The sequence below is a fragment of the Podarcis gaigeae genome (genome assembly GCF_964106915.1).
Source record: "Podarcis gaigeae genome assembly, chromosome: 9".
Classification (NCBI taxonomy): Eukaryota; Metazoa; Chordata; class Lepidosauria; order Squamata; family Lacertidae; genus Podarcis; species Podarcis gaigeae.
The window spans coordinates 19,677,405-19,704,318 of record NC_139685.1 but is presented as its reverse complement, the minus strand read 5'-3'; the positions used below and the strand labels follow the sequence as shown (position 1 = coordinate 19,704,318).

The following is a 26,914-nucleotide window of genomic DNA, read 5'->3' as shown; positions in this document are numbered from 1 at the left end:
TAAAAAACAACACAGTAAGAGGGTTTCCTACAATGATAGCTATTCCGATACTTCAAGGAAGGAATAATATTTCTCAGAAAAAACAAGAACTTCTTGTTTTTCTTTCTTAAAGTGGATAAAATTGTCAGTTTCTCTTCAGCCATCTTACTGCTAAAGACAATTGCTTATGTTACCATTTGAGTTTTCAGGATTTTATACAGCATTATCAATTTGTTATTAAAAATACATTGCTAGATTTGACTAAGTCAAATTACTGGAACCATTTCTAGGACAAAAGAAGTCCTGCCTGCAGTCCTGAAACTATTAAACATCCAAGAGGAAATTAACAGTAAGGATTTAATGAGCACTGGATGTTTCCTGATACCCAATGAATATTTTAACAAGAAATGGATAGGACAAAAACATGCATACACAGCATCATTCAAAAGCCAGACATGCTGAACTTCTGGTAGATGACATCATTCCAGTGTTACTAAATTTCCTTTATATATGAGTTTTGAGTAAAATGTTATGGAATATTTGCCCTTATTTCTCTCTTTAGTCCTACTTACTTTCCACTTAATACTGCTACACCCACTGTGCTCCTTGGGGTTGACATACTAGCCACAAAGTTCCACTGGCGTGCCTGTGGATCCCATCTTTCGACGGTATTCAGATAGCTCCAGCCATCATGTCCTCCTACAGCATACATAGGACCTTCCAGTACTGCCACCCCTTTGAGTTAAGAAGACACTATTATTTCAGAATGTGAAATGGCCCAATTGTTTATGACATACCACAGTGGTTTCAAACGGTCACATCATCAAAAATGCTTCCCTCATCTATTTTTCTGATGAGGAAATTGGAGCTAGGGCTTCTACAGAGTATTTTGAGACTCAGATGGAACCCTGGCCAAACTACTGAAAGGCATCCTACAATACATTCAACATCTTGTCCGTCCGTATCTCCACTACATTACAACATATTTTTAAAGGAACATCCATTCATTCCTTTACTAATTAATTCATTAATTTTCTGCCAAAGGAACCGAAGCTGCAGTGTTTATGGGGATGGATAAACTGCCTCTCAGGAAAGCCTGCCTACTGTCATTGATCACCTCATTTAAGAATCCTGATAATTTCACCCCAAAGTTCAAAAGCCGCTGATGTACAGGAACAGAGAAACACTTGAGCCTTGACAAGCAGACATATCACAATATTTCTATAATATCCCTATCCTGCAACTGCCAATTAAGAATACGAAAACTCTCCAATCCCTCACTCAAAATTAATGAAATGGGAAAGGGGGGGGATTGTCTCTTGGTTTTGGAGCCATTAGGTTTTGACTGCTACAATGTTTCCAGTCTTCTTTCTGTCAAAAGAAGGTCCAGTGACTTTTTCCCACTCTTCAAAGGAAAGTCAATCTCGATACAGTGGTACCTTGGGTTACATATGCTTCAGGTTACATACACTTCAGGTTACACACTCCGCTAACCCAGAAACAGTGCTTCAGGTTAAGAACTTTGCTTCAGGATAAGAACAGAAATCGGGCTCTGGCGGCGCGGCGGCAGCAGGAGGTCCCATTAGCTAAAGTGGTGCTTCAGGTTAACAGTTTCAGGTTAAGAACAGACCTCCAGAACGAATTAAGTACTTAACCCAAGGTACCACTGTATTTGGGGTGTGTGTTTTAAGATGTCGTATAAAAAGTGTCTCAGAGAACTGCACATACCTACATGCAATATAGTGACCATACTTTTACTTCCCAAGCATGACACATAGGAAAGGATAATGCTTGGAGATGACAATTAAATTAAAACCTTTAAACTTTGATTCTGATTTTTGTCTCTTACAAATTACCTGCTACTGATATTGAATGTACCAAAGAAGCCCAAGTAGCAATTTCAAGGAAGCATGTCATTGAAATGAGCTGATCACACCACATATCTTGCTTTTAGTTATAAAAATAGATACATACCCAGACCATGTCGGTGAGTGGACATAGGTGGCATCACACTCCAAGTTTTTGTTTTTGGGTTGTAACACTCCACTGTATTCAGTGTTTTCAGTCCATCTCTACCACCAACAACATACAACTTATCATCTAATACTGCCACTCCAAATTGTAGTCTTCTTCCATTCATATTTGCTACAGGAGTCCACATATTGGTACGGAGATCATATTTTTCAATGCTTGTTGCTCCTTAGCAGTAGTATAAAATAATATTATTTTAAAAACTCAAATCTTTGTGATCACTGTCCACAAAAATACAATAGATTTGGTTCAGATAGTGATAAACAATCTGATTACTTCTTTAAAAAAAGAATTATTCCCAACATACACACACGATACATTAGTTCTCATGTAGTTTCAAAGTGCATACTTGAGATGTGATGTCAATAGCGATTACATATATAAGGTTCCAAATAATCATTTGCTAAATATTTTGTCCTACCAAATCTGAACGGACTGTTAACAACAATTTATGGACAGATATAAAATCAACTAGTTTGTAGAACTATGTTCTGTCTCACTTATCTGGAATTTATATTTGCTCTCAATATGCGTAACAAAATTTCTTCATTCATGCAATATGAAATACTAACTGAAGCTATAAAGAAATGTTCTGCAAGTTCAGCTGTATATTCAGAATCCATATTCAACACAGCATGAATGGTCACTTACAGGTGAAATTCGGAAAATTAGAATATCGTGGAAAAGTTCATTTATTTCAGTAATTCAACTTAAAAGGTGAAACTAATATATTTGCAATCCTTGTTTTGCTAATTTCATTTAATATTCTAATTTTCTGAGATGGCTAATTTGGGGTTTTCATCAGCTGTAAGCCATGATCATCACAATTATAACAAATAAAGGCTTGACATATCTCGCTTTGCATGTCATGAGTCTATCTCATATATTAGTTTCACCTTTTAAATTGAATTACTGAAATAAAGGAACTTTTCCATGATATTCTAATTTTCCAAGTTTCACCTGAATGCAATCATTACAAGAACTTTTAAATAAAATACTTTGGTAACTAGTAATTATTTAAATATACTGAGATAGCTTCGGGGTTTTTTGAACTACGAATACACAGCATTGTATGTATACATCTTTATTAACAATATTAATTTCTAGGATTATTTTTTGTCTTATTTCATTGAATATTTGTGTGCACAGTGGTGAAATAATATCATATAATACTTTACTATAACTTCTTTTTCACTTGCATTTTTTCTTAATCAAAACAGGCAAACTTGTTGAACTTGATTAAGGTAAGGCTGGTATATTTTCACTAATAATATAACGGCCATCATGTGGTTATGTTTCCATTGATCATTTATTAGATTAAGAAAGATATGAGATTGTAAAAGCAATGAGAAGTTCTGCATCCATATTGTAAGCCTAGGTGTGCTATTTTCATGGAACACATACATTCCAGCAAGCTGAACCCTTCAGTTCCACCCACCCAAACCACACCCTCCTGTATTTCAGGTAGGTTTACAGGAAGGGGGGGTTACGTGGTTGATATACATTTATATGTTCATACTTAATCTTATTACTATAAGCCACAAATATTTTAAACACAGTTGCATAGTGCTTCACAGATTTTCCTTTGGAGGGAGGTGGGGAGGAAGGAGAAGAGTACAGGGTGATATTTACAAAATGCTAGCTAACAGGCATCCTCGCAGCTGGCTTTTATCTGGCTGAAACTGTCACACATTCGTAGGGCCAGTTTTCAGCTCTTGCACAAAGAGCAAAAAATATACTTTTGCACTGAACAGGTGAAAACACTTACAAATTATCCTCTCAACTCCTGAAGTGATATGTGCATTTTCATCTGTAGTATAGGCATCCTATACTCCATACCTTTAGTCGCATCCATGCCTCCAACTGCAAACAACACACCAACTGTAGATTTTCTAGGTTTTGTACGAGGACTTTGCAACATGGGCCGCCTCTCTGGCAGCAGATGGTATTTCATTGCTTCCATAATGAGTTTTTGACATTCAATGTCATCTCTGAAGAGTGCATTGTTTTCCATATCTGCTAAAAACTAGAGAAAGGAGAAGACGATGTGCTGAACTTGAGTAAAGCAATAAGAATATTCTGAACATAAAATGCCAAATTAACACAACTAACCTACAATCAATACAGAGAGTAAAATGTTGGTGTAAAGGCAGGGATTTTGATAGCGAAGACTGCAGAGATAAATGAACACAACTTCTGTCTCTTTAAAGTTTAGCTAATACCTTCCCTGGGTGGGCATTTGGATCAGTATTGCAGTACTAAGGCTGTTTTCCTGATTAAAATTTACACACACACCCCAATCTGCTATTTGTTCTGTTACAGGAAATTACAAGTACACAGGTTTTCGTGTGTGCATGCCCATCATTTGGAACAGCATTTATGTCTTCCTGTTGTTACGATCTTTCAAACATACAGATAAAATTTTATACAGTACTGCTATCTAGTTGCTAGACTCCAACCACTGCCATCCTCCATAACACTTTATAATGAAAGGAACAGAATACAGAATGAAATCACATTGTACTGTGTCAGTTTTCAACAAAGACCAATAAACCTTAGTCAAGGTTGACTTGGCATGCTTTGTTCCTAACATACCTATACTGGCTGCAACATAACACTTCTCCCATAATGTTATGGCTCCTTTGAATAAATTATTGTGATTCTTGATTTAGTGAATCTTGCTTCAGTTTGCAGTATGTAACGTTTGCTGTATGCAAACCATTAATAATTCAGCATACTGACTATCTTAGTTTTGATCTTGGTCACTTTCAACCACATGCTACAAATTCAGGTGGATAGCCGTGTTGATCTGTCATAGTCATAATAAATAAGATGAAAGATGAAAAAATCATCTTCAAATACTCTGAAGCAGAGGTCGCTTCAACCTTATTCAACAGTTGATGACTGTTATGGCAGTTGGTTCCATAGGGAAGGGCAAGGGATTTTTAAAGGGATAGATGACCAAAATTAGCTTTAGTATGTATAAAGGGACATGAATCCAGTATCCCTATTCAGACCATGTCTCTCCATAGTTTTTAGTTTGGTGATTAGTATCTGATGGAGTGTGTATTACACATGAAAGCTCATACCTTGAAAGCTTTTATTTAGTCGATCTTAAAGGTGCCACTGGAATTATTTAAAAAATTATTTTCCATCTTTCATCTTGTTATTTATTATCACATGCTATAAGGCATACTTTTAGAAAGATGTTCATGGCAGGTGGCCTTCATCTTGGTGAATCATGTTTGAATATGCTTCTTCATTAGCTTTAAGTGTTTTACTAAATTTTGATTTTCTTTTGCAAGCTGTCCTGGGAATTGGTTTTGAAGGGCAGGGTAAAGAGAAAACAATTTGCACTGGCTTGTTCTGTAACAAGGATGGGGAAATTCCAGCATACAGGCCAGCTTTGGCCTTTCCTGAAGAAGGCAGAACTGAACTCCCCAGGCATCAGTTGATACAAACCACTTCCTGAAAATTGAAAGCCCTGCTAAAATGGGGGGGGGGGCACTCAATTTTAGCTGTGGTTTCAGTGGAAATCACTCCTGAAGCAAGGATGGACAACTGATAAAACAGGAAAGCCAAGTCTGCTTTCTGATTATTGATGGGGGCAGATGCACCTTGCTGTCTGCCCAGTGCTTGGAAGTCCAGATATCAGAACTTCAAAGTGCCAAATCATCTGACAACATTGTGACATCAGGTGATCCGACAGGTGGGGCTGCCCACATGTCAAATTTCCCCCCTTGATGTCAATCCTGAAACAAATTTGCCCCACAGAACCAAAAAATTTCCCAGCCGCTGCTCTAGAATAACCATGGATGCAATTAGTTTCTTTTCCTACACAAGACCCATATACAAAATTAATCAGAATCTTTGTCTTAAGAACATTGAGTAAATGTAAAATATGAAAGATGTTCAAAACAAACATTTATTTATAAAAGAACCAATTCAGCTATAGGTCCTCGGGGAAACCGCTCCCTAATTGTTAAAAGCTTACATTACCACAGGGTGTTATGGGTGGCACTGTATTAATGGTAAGCTGATTCCCTGCATGAATGCAGAGGTTTCCAAGTGGGAGGCAACCAAACCATATCACCTTAATTTACTGGTATCAATTGGTGAAAGGTGAAAGAAGAGCTGTACAGATTGCAAGCATTTATTTACCTGTGGTGCAAGTAATGGCAGCCTGATGTATGCCAGGAGGTTGCTGAGATCCATCTTTCTTTGTTCCAAATCATGTCTCACCCATGTAAGCAATGCATTGAGGATGGTCTCTTCATTTGGAATATTCATATCATCGCTTGCTAAAAGCTTTGCAATTTCAGTGGCTGGTAACAATAAAAATTCTTGGTTTCTAATTACTTCCATGAAATGATCCTACAAAGTTTAACAAACAAAACATCTCGATATTAATGGGGAGACAGACCTTGTAAGATATAACTGCAGGTGGATATGTATGCTGGAAAATAAGAACTGCTTGTTATGTAACTTCCCACTCCAGTTTTGCCAAGAAGCTTTACCTCTTTTCAGTCTCAGTACCTTGTGGCAGGAAACTGCTGCCACCATGGCTCTGGAGTTAGTGCTGGTAGGTATGGCATTACAGTTGTGGGCCAGACAACAAGCTTACAACCCCAGCTTAAATTTGCAAATACCTGTGTGCCTTGAAGAAAGGCAGAAGGGGAGAAGTCCAGGTCAGGATGCACATAAAAGCAACTCCTAAAGAGTTGCTTAAGAAAAGTTGAGGTAGCCTCCCCTTTCCCTGGAGGTACTTAAGGGCTGCGTGTCCTTGAAGGAAAGCAGACGCAAGAAGACGTAGGCCAGCAATCTCATGCTCTCAGCTCCTGAGAGAACCCTGTTCTTTATTTTGTAACATATGTAGCATTTATGTATATTTAAAATTGTCAACTGCCTTGGGTGGCATGGGAGAAAGGAAGTATATAAAGAAAGCAAACAGAGGAAGCTTCGTTCAGCACTCAAAAGCTACCCAGATAAATTATTTGTCTGCAGAAAGTAGCACAAGCTACATGTTCCTTTGTGAATGTTTTTAATGTTGTACAGGGATTTGCATTTTCTTCCCTGAATCGGTGTTTTTAAGGCTTGTGCAAAATTTGGAATTTTTGGCAAGAAGAAAGATAAACGAAGGCACTATGTTTTATGGAGCAGGTCCAGAGAGCGAGCATTCCCTCTGACTGATAACCTTGGGGCATTATAACAACAATCTTCTTGGGACGTGGGTAGCCAGGACCAACATACATACTGCCCAGGCTTGTGCCACGGGCAGGTCATTTTGGTGCTGCTAACACAGCAGTTGGACTTCACCCCTGGAGGCACAGTCCATTGTCTCTTGAGACAGATGCCCACTATTCTAGGGTTAATAGTAATAGTCTGCAGCATACCACACACTTCTTGGAAATCTTATTCAGTCATTACTTAAGCGTTTTAAGAGTCATCAGATATGGCCCATGTATTTTCTTTTCACATCTTTAATTTTTATTTGGTGTTTTCAACATTACATCAAATAATGAAAGATACATTTAATACAGAAAACAAAACAGAAAACAAAAGATAGGAGAAAGAGTAAAGAACAAAATTTTTAACTGGGGACAAATCTCCCATAGTATATATAGGGTTCACAAACTGACATAAAGAGAAGCTCAACTATATTATTATTAATCCTTTATAAACTGCAGTGCACAGATTAAAAATACAAGACACTCCTTACCCAAAGGCTTACAACAGAAATGACAGAACAGAAAAGGAAAAGGATCAGGTAGCAGGTTATGTGAATGGTGAAAAATCTTTTCTATCTGAAACCTCAGAAAGCCTTTGCCAGTCAGAGTAGATGGCTACTTGGGCAAATAGACTTGATATAGGGCAGCTTCCTATGCCTCAGGTCTGTCTGTATAAAATCACAATGTCACTGGAGATTGGGATCTTCTTTCCATTGCACTGCTATTTCTATCCTAGCTGCTGTCACTGGATGGGAGGTAAGGCCCTTGTGTGGTGCTGCTTCCTTGCGCTCAAATCAAACACACAGAGAGAAATTAAAATTCATGAACAAATCAACAACAACACAGAGTCAAAACATTTCTATTACAATTTGCACGTAACCATCAAAAGCCTGGCAAAATAAATACATTTTGAGTTGATTCCTAATGCCACCAATGTGGAGAGAAATTAGATCTTGAGCAGGAGGCAGTCTCATAGATGGAGTGTTGTCAGAAGAAAGGCCATGGCTTTTGTCCACTAATGACAAAACTAGTAGGACCACATGTGTAGAACTTAAAGCATGGGTCAGAAGGTATCCATGAAGACAGCCCTCAAATACTTGTGCCAGGATGCATCATAAATCACTGACCTCACAAACAAACAATTAAAAGTCTGTCACTGAAATCCTGGATACTTGGAGAAGACCACAATGTGGATGAAAGCTCTAGACTCTTAACCATCTTCCCAACATTTATTTATTATTCTCACATTTATACCTCACCTTTACCTCTATCATGGAACCCATGGTGCCATGCATGTAGTGCACCTATCCTCAAACTGGCCAGATCCAGATCTGCTAAGCTAAGGGAGACCATAACCCTGATCTGCCTGAAGACAAGCAGGGAATATGCTGAGCTTCGAAGGGAATGAGAGGTACTAGGATTAGGTTTTGCAGATCAGCTCCTACACCTTAGTACTTAGTGAGTGCACTTGGTTTGAATGAATTCATGCCTCCCATTTACAGTGGTGCCTCGCTAGACGAAAAGAATTCGTTCCGCGATTCTCTTCGTCTAGCGGTTTTTTCGTCTTGCGAAGCAAGCCCATTGACAGCTTAGCGGATTAGCGCTACAGCTGTCAAGCGGCTTCCAGCGATCAGCTGTTAAGCGGCTTATCAGCGAAACAGCTAATAAGCGGCTTAGCGGCTTAAGAAAAGGGCAAAAAACCGAAAAAAACCCGTGGGGGATGCAAGATTTTTTTCGTCTTGCGAAGCAACCCCATAGGGAAATTCGTTTTGCGAAGCGCCTCCAAAACGGAAAACCCTTTCGTCTAGCAGGTTTTTCGTCTTGCGAGGAGTTCGTCTTGCGGGGCACCACTGTACTGTCACCAATTTCCCTCTTGCAATGCAATCTATGCATATTTACTTAGAAGTTAATTCCTATTATGTTCAATGGGGTTACTCCCTAGCAAGTGAGTATAGATAGATGACTTCAGCCCAAGCTCCATTTCCCAACACACTTGCAGGAAATTTGCAAAAACATTGCAAGTAGAATCAACTATCTCATATACTTCAAGCTCCTTGAAGTATGTGGAACACTGAATTTTGTACATCACATCACATTCTGCACTTGGGCTTCTAACAATATAATAAAGATATAAATCTTATTGCTTAAAATGAACAGTGCAATGAATAGAGTATAAAAATTGAGGAACATTATATTATTTTAATACAGGAGCAACACCCTCTTGTAAACTGAAGTGACACAGAACTGAAATCTGTCTTACTTATTTATATGTCAAGCTTTAGTACGTGAAACGAAACCATGCCAACCTTTTCAAGAAACACTAAACATAGTGTTCCATTAATGAAAGCCTATTAGTTTAGATCAGTCCTCTTGAGATTACTTGCTCGAAGATCTCATAAACCAAGAAATACTTCAAGTGAATCTTTGGCAGTTGTTTTCGTTTAAAATTAGTTGTGAAGTTGCATTATTGAACAACTCCTAGTTTCATATAAAAGCCTTACAAAAGAGCTTTTTATAAGACTGGATGCTTTAACTGCATATATATACATCCTACATGGAGTAAACAGCTCCTTAGATAAGGCTACATATGAACAGGGCCAACTGGAATGCCAAAACAGGTTTAAATGGAACTATAAATATTTCACATTTATTATACATTAATATTTTTTAAGTCTTCATAAGAAGCAAAACAGTGTGGAGATGCAACAGAAAGTGGCTGGGGGGGGGGGACGACACTCCTGCTCACCCCCTTGGCTGTTGGCCTGTGGGGTTCCAGGGGTTTTTTGTTTGTCCGCCATGCTGGGATGTCATAAAGATGTTTGGAATCTGTGCCACCAATGGGTGGATGACACTCATCTCTCCCTCCCTCCCTCCCTGCTTTCCATCACATTCCAGGGAAGCTGTGGAAGTGCTGAACCAGTGTATGAAGATGGTAATAGATTGAATGATAGCGAGAAAACTACAACTTAATCCAGACAAGACAACATGCTCTTGGTTAATAGAATAGGAGATCTAGAAATAGGAGTTCAACCTGTGCTGCATGGGGTAACATTTCTCTGAAAACACAGCTTTGTACTGTTTGTATTGAGTTGTATTTTACTAATTACCCTCTTTAAAGGACGCTGAGGAAAGGCAGAGTGTAAATATTTTAAATAAACAAATGAAGCAAGCATGCACAAATGCTCCCTACTTTGCCTTTTCTGCTATTTACCACCATGTGAAACACAATGCACAATAAACTGCTTTTAATAAGGTACAGTGTTTTAGCATTGGTATAGGTACATTGCACACTTATTATAATACTTTTAAAAATAAACATAAAATGGTTGCTGTTTTTACTGCCAACATTTCCTTGCTTTAAAGCAGTTTTTAAGCAAATGAAATTAGTAGGGGATTTATTCTACATGAACATTCAATTGAACTACAGATTTCTATTCTGTTTCCATGGCAACATACGTTTCAAACCATTATTACTAAAATTGAATTTCACGTCTCTGTTGGAACTAAACAACATTAAAAAAGGCCCTTGGAAGGGTTCATCTAGCACAACTAATTACTCTGGAAAATAGCTTTCTAAAATCCAACTAATTTAAATTTCATTCCTGTCAAACTATTAAAGGTTATAATTGTGTCACTGTTTATTGCAGTGTCAATAGCTTCAAGGTAGCTATTTCAATGGCCACAGCTTTATAATATGTCTCTAAAGCTTCTTAACAGAGGAGGAAATGGTGCTTCAAAAGCATACAAAAGGTAGAAAGGCAAATGATCACGAACCACTGGGAAAAACAGAAAGGATATACCTTGTCTGTCTGAATTCTTGAGATGAAATCTTTAGCAAAAGTAGGAACAATTCTTTAACAGTTTGAATCTGACATTACTCTAGGCAGAATTCAGACAGATGGAAAGGATACAAACTAGTCTACTGCGGATACTGCATCTGTGAATGGATTATTCTCATAGGCTCAACAGAGCACTGTCTACTCTTTCGGCCTATGCACACATGCAATCAGTTCAATCTTAGTTATTTGTACTCTGAAACTGTGCCAGAGTACATTATGCTCAAAGTGTGCTACTGGAGAACTGTCCAAACCTACTTATAATTATGTGGGCAAGTAAAGGTGAAGGATCAAGTGCAAAGTACTAGACCTGCATTGGATTACCCCAATGAAATTGACTGGCAACAGGTCAGGGCAGACAAAAGAAAGTACTTACTTGCATAAGATGATTGATTTATGGAATTCCCTGCCAGAAGATGCAAGGACGGCTGCTGGTTTCAAAAGGGATTAGAGACATTCGTGAAGAAAGGGTCTACCAATGGCAACTAGCTATTATAGCCAAATAGAATACATACTTCTGAATACCAGGCACCACTAAGCTCTCTTGTATAGATGCTCAGAGCATGTACTTTACACATTACAACAGGTTCACAATATATCTATGAATCTGTGGAAGCACTGAGGACCAATTTCATATTTTGCAAAAGTAACCCAACTTGAGAGCAAGATGGCAGGTGAGTGGTAGAACACAGAGATCAGTTTATCTCTGTACCACACATCTGCCAAGTTGTTCTGAATACAGTCATACCTCAAGTTAAAGACGCTTCAGACTGGGCGTTTTCAGGTTGCGTCCCGCGGCGACCCAGAAGTAACGGAATGGGTTACTTCTGGGTTTTGCCGCTCGCGCATGCGCTCACACGCATGCGCAGAAGCGGTGAATCACGATCTGTGCAGATGCGGGTTGCGTTCTGCTCAGGTTGCGAACGGGGCTCCGGAACGGATCCCGTTTACAACCAGAGGTACCACTGTATACTGATATAATTTATTAAATACATAACTTGCCCTTCATCCCAAAGGAGCGCAGGGTGGAAAACAGAGAACTAGTAAAAAAAAAAAATACAATAAAAATAAAAGATAACGTATTTGAAACATTTTAAAAACAAGAACATCAAAAGTTTATATATCAATAAATCAGCTGAAAAATATTAATTATTTAGATTACAATCAAACCACCATACACATATCAGGCTGGATTGAGCAGTGGCATTCCTCTGCTTGCTTCTGCCAGCCTCCTACCACTCCACTGGCCCAGACCTTTCCCTTCTGCCTGAAAGTGCAGGAAGGTGGAAGGCCTGCCAGCAGTATCCCTGATGACAGAAACTCCCAAAACAGGGCATTCTGAAGGTGGAACTGAGCTGGCCTCGAATCCACTTGATCTGAGCTGTTCTCACACCTAGCACAGACTCATTGTGAGACCAACTGCTGGTGCAAGGATCGTGCCTGATTTCCCTGTCCCCCTTGCCCAGCCTTCCACTGCTGCTGCAATGAGCAACTCAGCTCCAGAAAGCCTCAGCGACAGCAACTGAAACTTTAGATTGCTTTGCCAGGGAGTGTGCTAAACCAATTGCATCAGAAAGGAAAATACCAGATGAAAGTGGAACAGAAAATACCAAATGAATGTCAGAACCGACTGACCCTTCCCAAGTGTGCGTGTATATAGGAGTGCTCTTTCTAAGTGCTAAAAGCACTTCAGGTATCATCACCACAAATATCATTATCCCAGCAATCATCAGTCCCCCAGGGTAGGCAAATTTCTTTTTCATGTCAGACGTGGAGCAGCTTGCCCAAAGCAAATCAGTTAACAGCAGAGATTACGTGAACTGGGAGTTTCCAGCTCACTATCTTATCCATAAGCCATGCCAGCTATTCAGGGGACATATTCTGCAGTACCCAAAACACTGTTATTCTCTTCCTTAGATCCCTATAAAATAAATCCAGAGGGCAGAATTCAATGGGTCCCACCAATGGAAGCCCTGCACAAGAGTTTCTGCTTGAGCAGTGGGACTTTCTGTCCCTTTCCTCCTCCTGCAACCACTGAAATTGGTTTTTGTGAGTCAGAGAACTTGCAGAAGAGTGGGGGGGGGGGGGAAGGGGGAATCATTCGGTCTGGCAAGTCAAAATGCTTGCTCTAACAGAATGATCACCTTAACACAATGTTGAATTCCTTCCTTAATAAACAGACAGTAGATGCACATATAAACAACTTACCATGGTGTAATTGTGGGCTACTTTGTGCAAATCCGTGCAACCCTGTGCATCCGCAAAGGACCGGATTCCAAGGCAATTTGATGGATGAAGCTGCTTCATTAAAAATTTACAGCAAGCTTCTACAACCTGAGAGAGCTGAAGAATACATGCTGTAGATAACAGGCACTCAATATTATCTTCTTTTAATTCAAGGCGACCTAGAAGAGTCAGAAAGAAGTTTAAGGTATTTAGGAAATAATAATATTACAAGAGCAACTCTGCTAGATGAAACCAATCTAAGGGAGGGGTGAGAAAGCTCTCTGGAGTGGACCCAGACTAAGTTAGTGGAACTTGGGTGAAATCAATGGGAAAGTTAGTCATGACCAGTTATACTGATTTCAATAGGAATTTAGTGGAAGTGCAAATTAGTTAGTCTTCATCCAACCCAATCTCTCCACACCATTCAAAATTATACAAACCTCTATCTATTATGTCCTCCTAAGTCATATTTAGAAAGCTATTATGTCCTCCTAAGTCATATTTAGAAAGCTAATAAAATAAAATAATAAATAAAATAAACAAATACATTAGACAATTTTGCCAGCCACTTTCATTACCTGTATATGCATATTGCACCAAAGCCCATAGTGCATTTGGCTCAACACCTTCCATTTTGATTTCTTCTTGTCTTGCCTCTCTTACATCATTAGTAAACATGGCGGCAAAGTAGTCCGAGACAGAAGACAACACTAATCTGTAACCATATGAAACAAAAGATGTGAAAATGACATTCACATTAATGTCATTTTTGAAAACATTTTGAACTTGACAAACTATGATATCATCTACTTCTCAATATGTTTCTTAACCTACCTCTTTGGTGCTTTACAACTTCACTGCCCAATAAGAAATACCACTTAAAGCTAATCTGAATTTTGAGATAAAAATGAGAACTTTTTGGCGAAATGCAGTTCAATGGGTGCTAGGACTGGGCAATACAGTATATCAATATATCATCCAAAACCAGTTTGAAGTTCACATCATGATAACTGTTTCATAATATTTGAGCTGGAAATATATCGCAAATTACAATGTGTGTAAGGGCTAGGCAACATCTGGTTTTCAACATCGTGGTAACTCACCAGCTAAACATCGTGATAACTCATCAGCTAAAAACTGCAATGTTATCAGCGTCTAAACCTCACAATATCACCAGCTAAACTTTGCAGTGTTATCACCAGCAACAGTGCAATGTTATCACCTCACAATACACCAGCTAAACACTGCAACCTACCACAATGTTAGAAATAAGGATGGAAGTATACAGAGGCGAAATGTCCTGGCAACTGCTAGTACTTAGGGGACTAAAACAGATAAATGACAATACAGTGGTACCTCGCAAGACAAATGCCTCGTAAGACGAAAAACTCGCAAGACGAAAGAGTTTTTCATTTTTTGAGTTGCTTCGCAAGATGAATTTCCCTATGGGCTTGTTTCGCAAGACGAAAACGTCTTGCAAGCTTGTTTCCTTTTTCTTAAAACCGTTAATACCCAGGGTGCATTGCTTGAAGAGGTGCAGTTGCGACTTGACTTCGAGGAGCAACTCATAGCACGTGGTGTGGTAGCCTTTTTTGAGGTTTTTGAAGACTTTGGTGATTTTTGAAACTTTTCCAAAACTTATGAATCCATTTGGTAAGTTAAACTTTTAAAACTTTTTTGGGTTTTTTGGATTTTGGGTTGGGGTGTTTTCTAGGAGGTTTGGTGCTTTTGAATTTTTTGGATGTGAAACACTGATTTTTTTTGGGGGGGGGGGTTGCGGAGGTAGGAGCTGTGCTGCCATGGGGCCCAAGAAGACTGCTGCTGCAGAGGCCGGCAAGAGGAAGACGGAGAAGAAATAACTGAGGGACATTTGCCAGAAGTGGAAAGATGTGCAGGCTTTTGCACAGCGGCACCACCCTGACAAGGACCTGACACGTGACCTTGCGAACATTTTTGATACGAGGGTCATGTCGTCTTTCAGGGAGGTGCTGAAAAGGCGTGTGAAGCAGCAGACCATGGACAGGTTCTTCAGCAAGAAACAAAGAGTGGAAGAGGAACCTTCTTCGAGTTGTCCCCCAGAGTCTTAGAAAATGTATGTACAGTACTGTACACTTTGGTGATTTTTAAACTTTTTTTGACCATAGGAACGCATTAATTGATTTTCAATGCATTCCTATGGGAATCAGTGCTTCGCAAGACGAAAAATTTGCAAGATGTAAAAACTCGCAGAATTAATTTTGTCTTGCGAGGTACCACTGTATTATAAATCATCACAAACAGTTTCATCAGCAGGCAAACCAAAATGCAACCCAATAGGACTTTTGGTTTTGGGCTTGGCTACCAAATGGTGGTATTCAGGACAATCCAAAGTACAGTGATGAGACATAGTGAATACAAATAATCTGGGATTGCAAAGCTTCATGGCAGTGACAGGGAATGATAGCAGCAACAGCAGAAGCAGTGGCGGCCTGCAGGGATTCACAGCAGAGGCCTGCAGAGACTCGTGACTGTGACTGGAGGTGACAGCAGTAGCGGCATTCTGCGAGGCCTTATGGCGAAAACGAGAGATAGCAGCAATAGTAGTGGCAGCCTGTGAGGCCTTGTGGCGACACAAGCAGTGGGGCTTGCGAGGCCTCACCGTGGTGGCAAGAAGTGGCGGCAGCCTGCAAGTCCTCCTGGCAGCAGTGGGAGGCAGTGGCAGAAGCTGTGGCAGCCTGCCTCAGCAAGGCCTTGCAGGTCACCTCTGCTTCTGCCACCGTCTCCTGCCGCCACCACAAGGCCTCACAGGCTGCCGCTACTGCCACAGCCATGACAAGGCCTTGCAGGCCATTGCTGCTTTTGCCACTGCCGCAAGGCCTTGCAAGACCACCACTACTGCCGCCACCATGGCAAGACCTTGCAGGCTGCCGCCACTTCTGCCAACCCCACCCACTGCCATGGTGAGGCTTAACAGGCTGCTGATTATTGTGACACTACTGCCAGGCTGCCACTGCTTCTACCCCCCCCCCAACAACATTGATTCTGCTGCTGCTAGGCTGTTGCTGCTGCTGCCTAGTAGGCCTGCTGGCAGTCCCAGATTATTTGTATTCAATCATCACCGTACTTTGGATTGCCCTGAATATCACCATTTGGTAGCCAAGCCCAAAACCCAAAGTCCCATTTGGATGCATTTTGGCTTGTCTACTGCTGAAAGTGACCGTGAGGTGATTGATAATATAATCATTTATCAGTTTTAGACCCTTATGTAGTAGCAGTAGCAGTTCACCTCTGCGTAGTTCCTTCCTTATTTCAGATATCCTATTTTGTGATGTTTACCTGGTGATATATCATGATATTGAAAACCAGTTATCGCCCAGCCCTAATGGGTGAAAACATCTACTTCCTAGTAGTAATAATAGACAACCAAATGGTATGGGGAAGTTCATGAATGAAAAATAAACAAAATGCTAGCAACAATTCAATAAATAAAATTTGCCATGTAGATCACATTTGCCATTATAAGCAGATGTGTTTACAAACAAGTGCTTTGCTATGGCTTTTAGCTAAATAAATAAAATTACTACCTTACCTACAGACAAATATGCACCAGCAGCTCCTTTTTCACAAGCAGTGAAATATTTATGTAAAAACTACCCATGTGCTTAATTTTTCTATGATTTTCAAATTACTGCAAATATTTCTTTTGGACAAGACTTTTGCATTGACAGCTGTTAGAAAAAAATATCTTTGGTTCAAATCACCACATGAACATATTGCAAGTGGACTAGTTATGGAACTTTTTCAAACAGTCAATTTGGGAAGTTTGTTATAACTTAAGAAAAGTCTAATTGCATATTTACCTGTGTGCTGGAATCCGACGGTCACCAGCAACTAATACTACATCACATAACTGTTTGTGTCTCAGGTAGTTTTCCATCTTTTTAAAGGTTTGCTCTGCATGGTTAAGAGCCTGGAAAAATTCATCGGATGTACAAGGCTCCATCGTATGGCACGATGACAGAGTCTGGCTGCTACTAGAAGTCCTGGAAGCACAAAAGATATATATTTTAAACTCATATTCACAGCCTGAGATAAAAGATGTTTGTATTATGCATTTCAGAAAATAATAGACGAATTCATTTGTAGGCATTTTTGACAAAGTACAGAATCTCTAACAGCTTCTTCCATATAAGACTTGCTGTGATTGACAAAAGATTGGATACTAGTGGCACATATCATGAGGATTTTTTTAAAAAGTTGTAATTCTTACAGCATTTAATCATTGCATTCCCACCAACAAAGGCATGCCAGTTTGTTCTACACTGCAAACTGCCTTTGTACTCCATTTGTATTATTCAGTTTCCACTTTCAAGTGCTACTCAGTTAAAGCAAGCATACAGTGTAGAATAACCACAATTCATGAACTAAGTAACAGGTCAACAAAATACATATATATTTTAATGCCTCTTGCACTCGCCTCTTGTATTGCCAATGTAATTTTGTTTTCCCATTGAACTTTTTTCTCTATGTCAATATAAAACTAGCTGCATGTGTGGAAATGGTTTAAAAGTACATGACAGTATTTTTATAGAACAGTATACCAAAGAAGTCAGACTAGCTAACAAAGACTTCTTTACAGTGCAGTTTATTTTATTTACAGTTTTGCTGCTAGGTGTACGCAAAACAAAAACACTCTCCTGCACGTACAACCAAAGAGATACTGAAGTCCAAGCATCATTTTATGAGCTCCAGCCATCTCTCTGAAGGCAACTGGAGCACCATGCTAATGAACATCTTATGCCAGGAAAAGTGGTTAATTGTTCAGCAAAGATGCAATTAATGCCTCTGGCAATTATGTGATCATAATTAGGTTTCAAAATTAACAGCCTATTAAGAAGATATATAGATGGATGGTAGAAAGAAAGCAGCAGTGACCTCTAACATGTCTTCCCACGCCAGCGAGAAGCAAAGCAGCAGGAGGCTCAGCTACAGCCAAGGCTGCAGGCAGTATGTTTGTGAAAGCAGGGCATCTTTGCCTCCTCCCATGGAGTAAAAAAAACACACACATTGCTGACTGGAAGAAGCTAAGGGTCGATGCCATCCCACCTATGCCTTCAAATGAGTGATGACTATATACATGCTTGAGAGAAGGGCCATCATCCACTTCTAACAGAGTCCACAATAGAGAAGAGTCATGTCCCTCCCCCCCCCCAACGAGTCTGGGTTTATTCTGCAAGCTGTCATTCACACAATAACAGTGCATCAGTGGTGGAGTTATACAGGACTACCTACACATCATTTAGTTTTATTACTTTTTATGCAATGCATCCCCAGTGTTTTCACATTATTGGCGTCTGGAGAAGCACTAAAACACAACAAAAGCAGGAAAGACACACAGAGAACATTTGTGGATTTCAGCAGGATATTATGGGACATGCACTGATGAAGCAGCATGTCCACACTGAATATTCTGCAGGCGCAAACTGCATTTTTAAATTGTTTTCACAGAATACAGGAGTACAAGGTAAATAAGCAAGAAGGAGCAAACAAGCCCCCTCTGCACAACCTCCACACCCACCCACCCCAGAAAGGTCAGCCATCAATGAAATAAAAGATTAAAAATCAACCCAGAGTACTTTTCCACATGCAACCATGGGAGCCAGGCAGACAAAAATCATGTTTCTTCATAGTCACATAAGCTATCAAGCTTCACCAAGTTAAATAAACTTTCCCAGTCTGCAGAGCACCATTTTGTGTGTGTTATACTTTCTATCAAGGCCAAGTTCCTTATCTGGGTAGTCCATTCCATCATTAAATTGCCTGTATATGGGACAACTGATTTAACTTGTGATTAAATTGCCTGCTAATGTACTCCAGTGTTTGGCTATACAGTGGTACCTCGCAAGACAAAATTAATTCGTTCTGCGAGTTTTTTCGTCTTGCAAATTTTTCGTCTTGCGAAGCACGGATTCCCATAGGAATGCATTGAAAATCAAACTTGCAAGACCTTTTCGTCTTGTGAAGCAAGCCCATAGCGAAATTCGTCTTGCGAAGCAACTAAAAAAACGAAAAACTCTTTCATCTTGCGAGTTTTTCGTCTTACAAGGCATTCGTCTTGCGAGGTACCACTGTAGTTAGTTGGGCAACCACAATTAGGAACATGGTAATATAAGCCTTTATGGTTCTATGACAGCCTTAATACCTGTGTGTAAAGGTGGAAATAATACCATGGTTCACATCAGGATACTCAAATTTTGTTGACATTTGAATAAGGCAACTGCAGGTCTGATATTTTACAAAGTAACAATAAAAAGGTCAATGATATGATAAAGGAGGGTCATACCAGACAATTTCTACAAGCCCACATTTTTCAATTAGTGCTACAATTGGCACTAGAGCTGATCCAGCATCAACGATGCAATGTTCTCTCCATCTGCAGTGGAAGAAGGTAGTCTTGCTAAATGAGGATTCTGTTTGCACCAAAGCATATCTAATCAATTGTATGCTTTAGCACTGGAGAAGAGAAACAGCTTATGTACACTGTTTTAAACAGCAAAAAAAGTTCACAAAATGTCAGTGTGATGCTATAGGAAGCCAAGTTAGTCATGCTGGTGTTTGCCAATTTTGTACAGGGGGAATGCATGAAATTAGTAAACTTCTGATTTGCAGCAAATCTGTTTGCCAATGCATCTGAACAGGAAGGCTGTGGTTTACGCTTGTCAAAGAAGACTGAAAGCCAGGATCAAAATGTAGTTTTGGTGCTTGGCTGCAACAGCAAATGATGGTTAGCTGCAAGCCAGGAACTAAATAATTAAGCAGAGCATCCGAAGGAAGGAGGAGAAAGTATACAAGCACAGGGCTCAATCCCTTAATGCCAAACTATGGTTTGTTGTTCTGTGATATGGTGAGTGCAGACGTGTGTGTGTGTGTGTGTGTGTGTGTGTGTGTGTGTGTAGTACAACTATGCTGATGAACTCCAAGGTAGCATTCACTAGATGACATAGACATGAGCAACTATGTTCTTCCCAACATTCACACCACTAACCTGAACATAAAAGAGGAGACCGGATAGATTAGACCCTAGTCCAGCATGTTTCCATAGTAGCTAATGAAAGCAGGACATCAGCACAGTCAGTACATCACCACAGTCACACTCCTCCATTGTTGGACCCCAGCAACTGGTATTCAGCTGCACGCTGCCTTTGATCCAGGATGCCATCAGGACTAGTAGCCACTGAGAGACAAATTCATGGGGGCTAAGGCCTGATGTCTTCCAGATGTTTTGAACTACAACTCCTATCAGTCACAGGCAGCATAGCCAGCAGTCAGGGATGTTAAGTGTCATTCAGAAACATCTGGAGGACTAATAGTTCTGTACCTCTTGTTTAATGCCCTGTGTGAAGTACTTCTTTTTGTCTGCCCTGAATCTAACATCTCTCCACTTTATTGAATGACCCTGGGTTCTAGAATAATGAGAGGGAGGAAAACCTCTCTAGTCACTTTTCAATACCATGCAAAATCTGAGTTCTGTCAACTGAGATGGGTGGGGAAGTTACATCATTTTCAGATCAAAGTGTATCAGTTTGAATTCTAGGGTCATACGCTTACAGTATCCTGAGGAAAGATGCCCAGTTCCCCTGCAACAATTGAACAACTGTGTTCATTACACAAAATGTCGTAACTATCTTTGACAGCACGGTTCTGTGCATATCTACTCAAAATTAAGCCCAACTAAGTTCAATAGAAAGGGACGCAGGTGTAGCTGTGGTCTAAACCACAGAGCCTAGGACTTGCCAATCAGAAAGTCAGCAGTTCGAATCCCCGCAACAGGGTGAGCTCCCGTTGCTCTGTCCCAGCTCCTGCCAACCTAGCAGTTCGAAAGCACGTCAAAATGCAAGTAGATAAATAGGTACCACCCCGGCGGGAAGGTAAACGGTGTTTCCATGCGGTTTAGTCATGCTGGCCACATGACCCAGAAGCTGTCTGCAGACAAACACTGGCTCCCTCGGCCTATAGAGCGAGATGAGCGCTGCAACCCCAGAGTCGTCCATGACTGGACCGAACAGTCAGGGGTACCTTTACCTTTAAGTCCAATAGGTCATACTCTCTAGTACTTGTGTATAAGGTTGCATTTATTAATTTTATAAATATAAAATTAATTAAATTTTATATTTTCATCCTAACATGTTTCAAGTGCAGAGACTTTTTCAAAGGACTCTTTCAAAAGGACGTGGATTTTAGTTGATAAACCACAAGCAGCTGGTTCACTTGGTGGTGAATATAAGAGTAAACTTGCTAGGTGATTTAAATATACAATTTAATGAATCCACCCACAGTCTTGTGTGAAGTCTGTTGTTCAAGAACACTTAAAATCTGTTACAAACACACTACTGTCAAATCCTGCTAATTTAAAGAAGAAAAGCATGGTACGGTCACAAGAGCCCTTCTACTTCTTATCTTCTATCCTTACAAACAACAACCAAGGGGGTCAAATAAAGTACCCATACCCACATAAAGCACATATACAAGATCTTGAAAAAAAGATGCTTGAGAAATATCTTTTCTGACAACACACAGTGAAGTTGAAGTATGAACAAATGTAAGAGAGTGCAACTGTCACTTCACTACAGGTTTATTTATAACCATATACAGTATGCAAGATCTCAAAGTGGCATGTAATTTTTATTATTTTTGCCAAATTAGTTTAGGGATACTTGAGGAACTTGATCTTTACAAATTCAACTAGAAATTGCACCTCCTATACATCAAACTTGGCTATCCACTGTATTTCCCACTTCCCAAATGTTCTAGTACAGTTCTCAGCTAAAAGAAAATCAGAACAGATTAAAAACATACATATTTTGGTAGAAAATTAATGTAGAAATGTACTTCGAGGTGCAATTTTGTGCATGAGATTAATGCAGAAACAAGATAGAATGGACTTCTGGGCGAATACATGAGAAAGTGACATAAACCAGAGAAAAATTGGTTTCTCCAATCCTAACTTTGTTCTGAGACTTTTGCAATTCATATCTATAAGATAATTTAGAGCCACTCAAATTTTTAAAAAAGCAAGCAAGCAAGCAAGCAAGCAAGCAAGCAAGCAAGCAAGCAAACAGAAAATACATCACTATAAAGCAACTAAATCATTTCAACCATTTTCAAGTATGTGCATAACCTACAACTGAACACTAAGGTGTAGACAGCACCTTTGGCTAAATTTTGCATCCATAATTTTACATTTTTAAAGAAATAGCACCCAGGAGAGGTTGCTAAAGAAAATCTTCTACGCCAAGGTTAGGTTCTATTTCCAGCAACATGGCAGGTAATTTAATTATCCCCAGAACAAATAGTAGTACACATTGAAACCATCATCACAACTTTTATTTACATGAATGCTTCAGCTACCAGCTTTAGCTGTTTCTGAACTGCAAGCATCTCTGTTGTTAAGATACTACAGTAATTCTGCAATCCAACTCCAGAAGTCTAGGCAATTTCTGGTATGTCTTAGGTCCCTATCAATTGTAACACTACAAATGGAATTCCACAGGAAAAGTCTACATTTCATTAGATCCATAGGAGAAAGGAGATTTAAATGCTAATGAAAGACATAGGTGTGCATTGTTTTTGTTTTTATTCATCTTTCACTACTCATATCTTAAGTAAAAATTATGAAGCAAAAGATTTTGATAAAGTTTTTGACATCAGAAAATATTTCTAATGAAGAAAGCTATGCCTTGTTTTACAAGAAAACACAACCAAAATTCTCATTGTTGACAGCAAGTAAAAGTAAAATAAGTAAAATTAAAAAAAGATGAAGGAAAAAAATATTAAATACTGGCAACACTCCAGCCTTTATAAACAAAGAGATGAATGTCTACTTACATGCTGTTCCCCATGCCAATGGATTTCATGCAAGAAGGTGGCATCACAAGGGGGGAATCCCAAAAAGTCCTAACTAGGCAGGCAATCTAAGCAGCCAGAATAGTGGAGAAGGAAGCCTTTTGAACCAGAATGCTTTGACCACTCTGGACCCAACCTTCAGCAGACTTAAGACCTGAGTGCATTGTTCTACCAGACCTTTCCACCTCTTCTTAGCTAAAGTGATAAATCCTGTAGGGTCAGAGACACATGTGCTGGCCACATCTCACACAATAGGCCCTCTTACTCCTAATCAAGTTGATGCAGTTGGACACTGAGCATGTTGTGATTATTGGCAAAAATGCATGCCTGGGCTGGGAGCTGGCAGCCGTAAGGGGAGAACTGCAAGAATGGATTGACACCTTGTTGGAAAGTGTATAGCACTTTATTGTAGCATTCCTGGTGTTGTTTTGTAACTTCACACAGCTACAGAGGGCTGGATGAATAAATGGCATGTACCCTTGAGCTCCAGACTTTGCACTTCTCTACAGTCATCTTCCATTGCATGCAAACATGGGATTGGATCATGCCCATTAACCTGCATATACATTAGCAAGTTTGCAAGTGCAAATGGAGGTAGTGGTGGGGATACAGTTATCTCTATTATCTGGGGATGCTGTATCTGGAGAGATGCTAATGTTTTCTTCCACATTTATTATTTAACCAGCCCCCGGACCACTTTAATGATGATCACCAAGAAACCAGAATTGCTGTTCTGTGCTACTTTGTACTCCAGATAAACATCTCTGCAAGAATGGGACCTTTCTTTTACATAATTCATTTGACACCTTGCAAATAATTTGTGTACTAACAGTAATGTCTTTGTACAAACACTGAACAGATTTTTTTTAACACTAAAATCAGTCCATGTAGCCTGAGGTACAAATATTACTCTAGCCATCTACTTTTATTATTTACCTAGTTACTTTTTCAAACATTTTGGATTTAAACCTTCAGCTTCCATTCAATTTTTCCACATGGCACTTCTTAAAAAATGCATTGAAAAATAAGTCAAATTTGTGTTTTTCCTTCCAACTCTCCTACCCTTCTGAAATATGATTTCTTATCACTGCAAAAAATCAAATACACTTTGACTGGAGGGATCAATCAGCAACTAGCTTCACCAATACACAACATTACAAAGTGCAAAGTAGCAAAATACATTTTAAAAGCACCACTTCTGTAGTATACAGCTGAATAAAAGAAGATAAAAGAAAACTTGACACCTCCCCCCAAAATAAAATTGCAGTTTAAAAAAATTCTACTGGAAAATAAACACAGTAGGGTAAATTATTACAGAGCAATCAAATATATGTCTTCTCAGTAAGTTCAATTGGATTTACTCTCAGGTAAGTGTATATAGGATTGCTGTCTCAAATACCACAAAATACCTAAAATGTTCAACTAGCATAATGTTATGGCAAAATATTATTTTAATTTTACCATAAATGCAACCCCAGTCATATATTCTCTACAGTATGACACCCAACCTTTTTTCGGCTAGACTGGTTCAAACAGCCTCAAAAACTAACCTTAAATATTATTCCGTTTCTGCCTCATGTTCAGAACACAAGTAGTAATTTCCAGAAAAAAATAGGTCAAGGTAACACATTAGAATGCAGAACATACCTGGAGATTACAGCTAAAATATCTGCCTCCTAGTTCCATCAACCCTTCTTCACAGAGCCTTGAAAATGTAACTGCTACAGAATGCAAATTCCATCTCCAGCCTCTTTAGAAATACTTTTGATACAGGTTTCCAGTACCAGTGAAAGAAACATTATATATACACTGCAAAATAGTTAGAATTCCAGTTCCTTGGCTGCACCATGGTATTTTTACAGCACCACAGTGGAAGGTGTCCCCCTCCCCCATTTTATGCATATAAATATAGGGCACAACTAATTTCTCACAATAAGGAAGTAACAACCTGCATGAACTGCTGTCAGATACATTTTCTTCTTCACTAGCTCCGTCTTCAGCATATGGTCTTTCAAGCCAATGTGCACCTTCACAGTCCTCTGCGGTGATCTCAAATGTAGGCACTTCAGAGCTGGATGCCATTGGCCAAGAAGGTGAATTCTGGAAAGCCTGTTGGTTGGACTTCGGAAAACCAATTGATGTAAAAGGCAGTGGTAGGGTGCCCGGATTCAGGAACTTTATCCCACCAGTAGTTGCATTATGTCCTCTGTTCCAGAAGTCTCCTGGCTGGCAGTCGATGCTAGGTTTAGGAGTAGATTGCTGGTGCCCAAACCACCTCCATCTGATTTTTAAAATCTGCTTCACGTCGAACTCTTTACGAGAGCCAGACATCTTCAGTGAGAGCAAGTTATCGTCTAGGCAACAGGGCAAGCAGCAATGCACATAAAGAAGATTTGTTCATCCAACCAGGACAAGAGAAACACATGGTCTGCCTGTTTATGAGTAGATGGGTGTCACTCCCCCTTTTCCTCCTTTTCTTTCTTTTGAAAGAATACTATTACATTCAAATATGGAGCACAGGATTTTGTAGGAAGCCCTCTTATCTAAATAATTAGAAGGGGTAATTAAAAAGAAAACGAACAGAGAAGGCTGAATTGCTACTTTCATCAGGAAGGACACTAATCAGCTTCATTAAAGCATCTACTGCCTTTTCTCTCGCTTGTCTCCTCATCCTCTTACCATTAACTCCTGCCAGCACTAACAGCTTGTATAAAAGCACTTTCAGAGACTGCCCACAAGCTCTTTTTCCTAAACCACAAATGACTAAGATCACAATTCCTATGCTCTCTCAGAGGCTCTGTTACTTATCCTGTTAACCCTTTCCTTTACAAATATTGGGGTGGGGGGGAGAGAAGTGGGAGAAAGAACTGAATCACCACCATGATTTCAAAACCCACTGAAATATTCTGCTTCAGTTAATGACCACACATATGTAAGAGTCATTCCAATACAGGGTAAACTGAACATAGAACAATTCCAAAATTGGTTTCTATTGTGTCTTTCTCCATTATAAAATATTGATGTAACTTTTTAAAAAAGAGAATAGATGGCTAATGAACTGCAGGCTTTCCCCTATGAGTTATTTTAAGCACACAAGACGGCTGTCTTTAGAAGGGACAAGCCTTCCCCCCCAATGACATGAACAGGAACACAAATCTGACAAAACAAATATGAGTGGAGACGCACGATTTTTGAGCCTGGGGTTACACACTTGGTGGGGGCCAACCTAGTCAACCCATAGGTATGCCTCTGTGGAAAATTTCCCACCCCACATCACTGGTGTCTCGGAACTAGCAAGTACCCAGGTTCTCTGACTAATCCCTTTTCCATGTTTGAGTGTACAGCTTACTATAGACAGCAACTTCCAATCACTTATTTGGACAGAGTATGTTAACATATATGCATAGTCTATTATTTTCAGAGTAACTAAGTAATATGGATGTGGCCCAACAGTGCTTTTTCTCAGCAACGTAATTCAAGCGTGGCTCCTGCTTCGTCCCCCCTCCCTTGGTTTCTTCCTTTCAATTATTGAATGTTGTCTAAAAGAAGAAAAAGCAAAGCAAAGCAAATATAATAAAACATGAACAACAAAAACTTTTCTGACTACTACAAGCCATGAGGATTTGCCCTTTTATGAATGGGGTGCAGAAAAATTGCTCATATTTTGCTTGTTCTTATTTCAGCTTGAATCAGCATTTCCAGTCAAGTTTATATACTTGTGAAAATGCAACT

At 39.5% G+C, this 26,914-nt stretch overlaps 1 protein-coding gene across 3 annotated transcripts in view; it reads right to left on the bottom strand.

The window, feature by feature from the left end:
* The window catches only part of KLHL5 (kelch like family member 5), a 47,018-nt gene that overhangs the window by 5,409 nt on the left and 14,695 nt on the right, over positions 1-26,914 (bottom strand). For 2 of the 3 annotated variants that reach the window (XM_083754946.1, XM_083754947.1), the window contains exons 3-9: positions 17,140-17,322; positions 13,879-14,015; positions 13,283-13,479; positions 6,172-6,384; positions 3,850-4,036; positions 1,954-2,178; positions 552-714 (exon numbers count right to left, since the gene is read on the bottom strand). In XM_083754946.1, the coding sequence (XP_083611072.1) occupies positions 552-714; positions 1,954-2,178; positions 3,850-4,036; positions 6,172-6,384; positions 13,283-13,479; positions 13,879-14,015; positions 17,140-17,322 (1,305 nt within the window). Of the gene's footprint in view, positions 1-551; positions 715-1,953; positions 2,179-3,849; positions 4,037-6,171; positions 6,385-13,282; positions 13,480-13,878; positions 14,016-17,139; positions 17,323-25,130; positions 25,620-26,914 lie in introns of those variants that run through there. The other variant, XM_083754945.1, reaches the window with a different exon arrangement.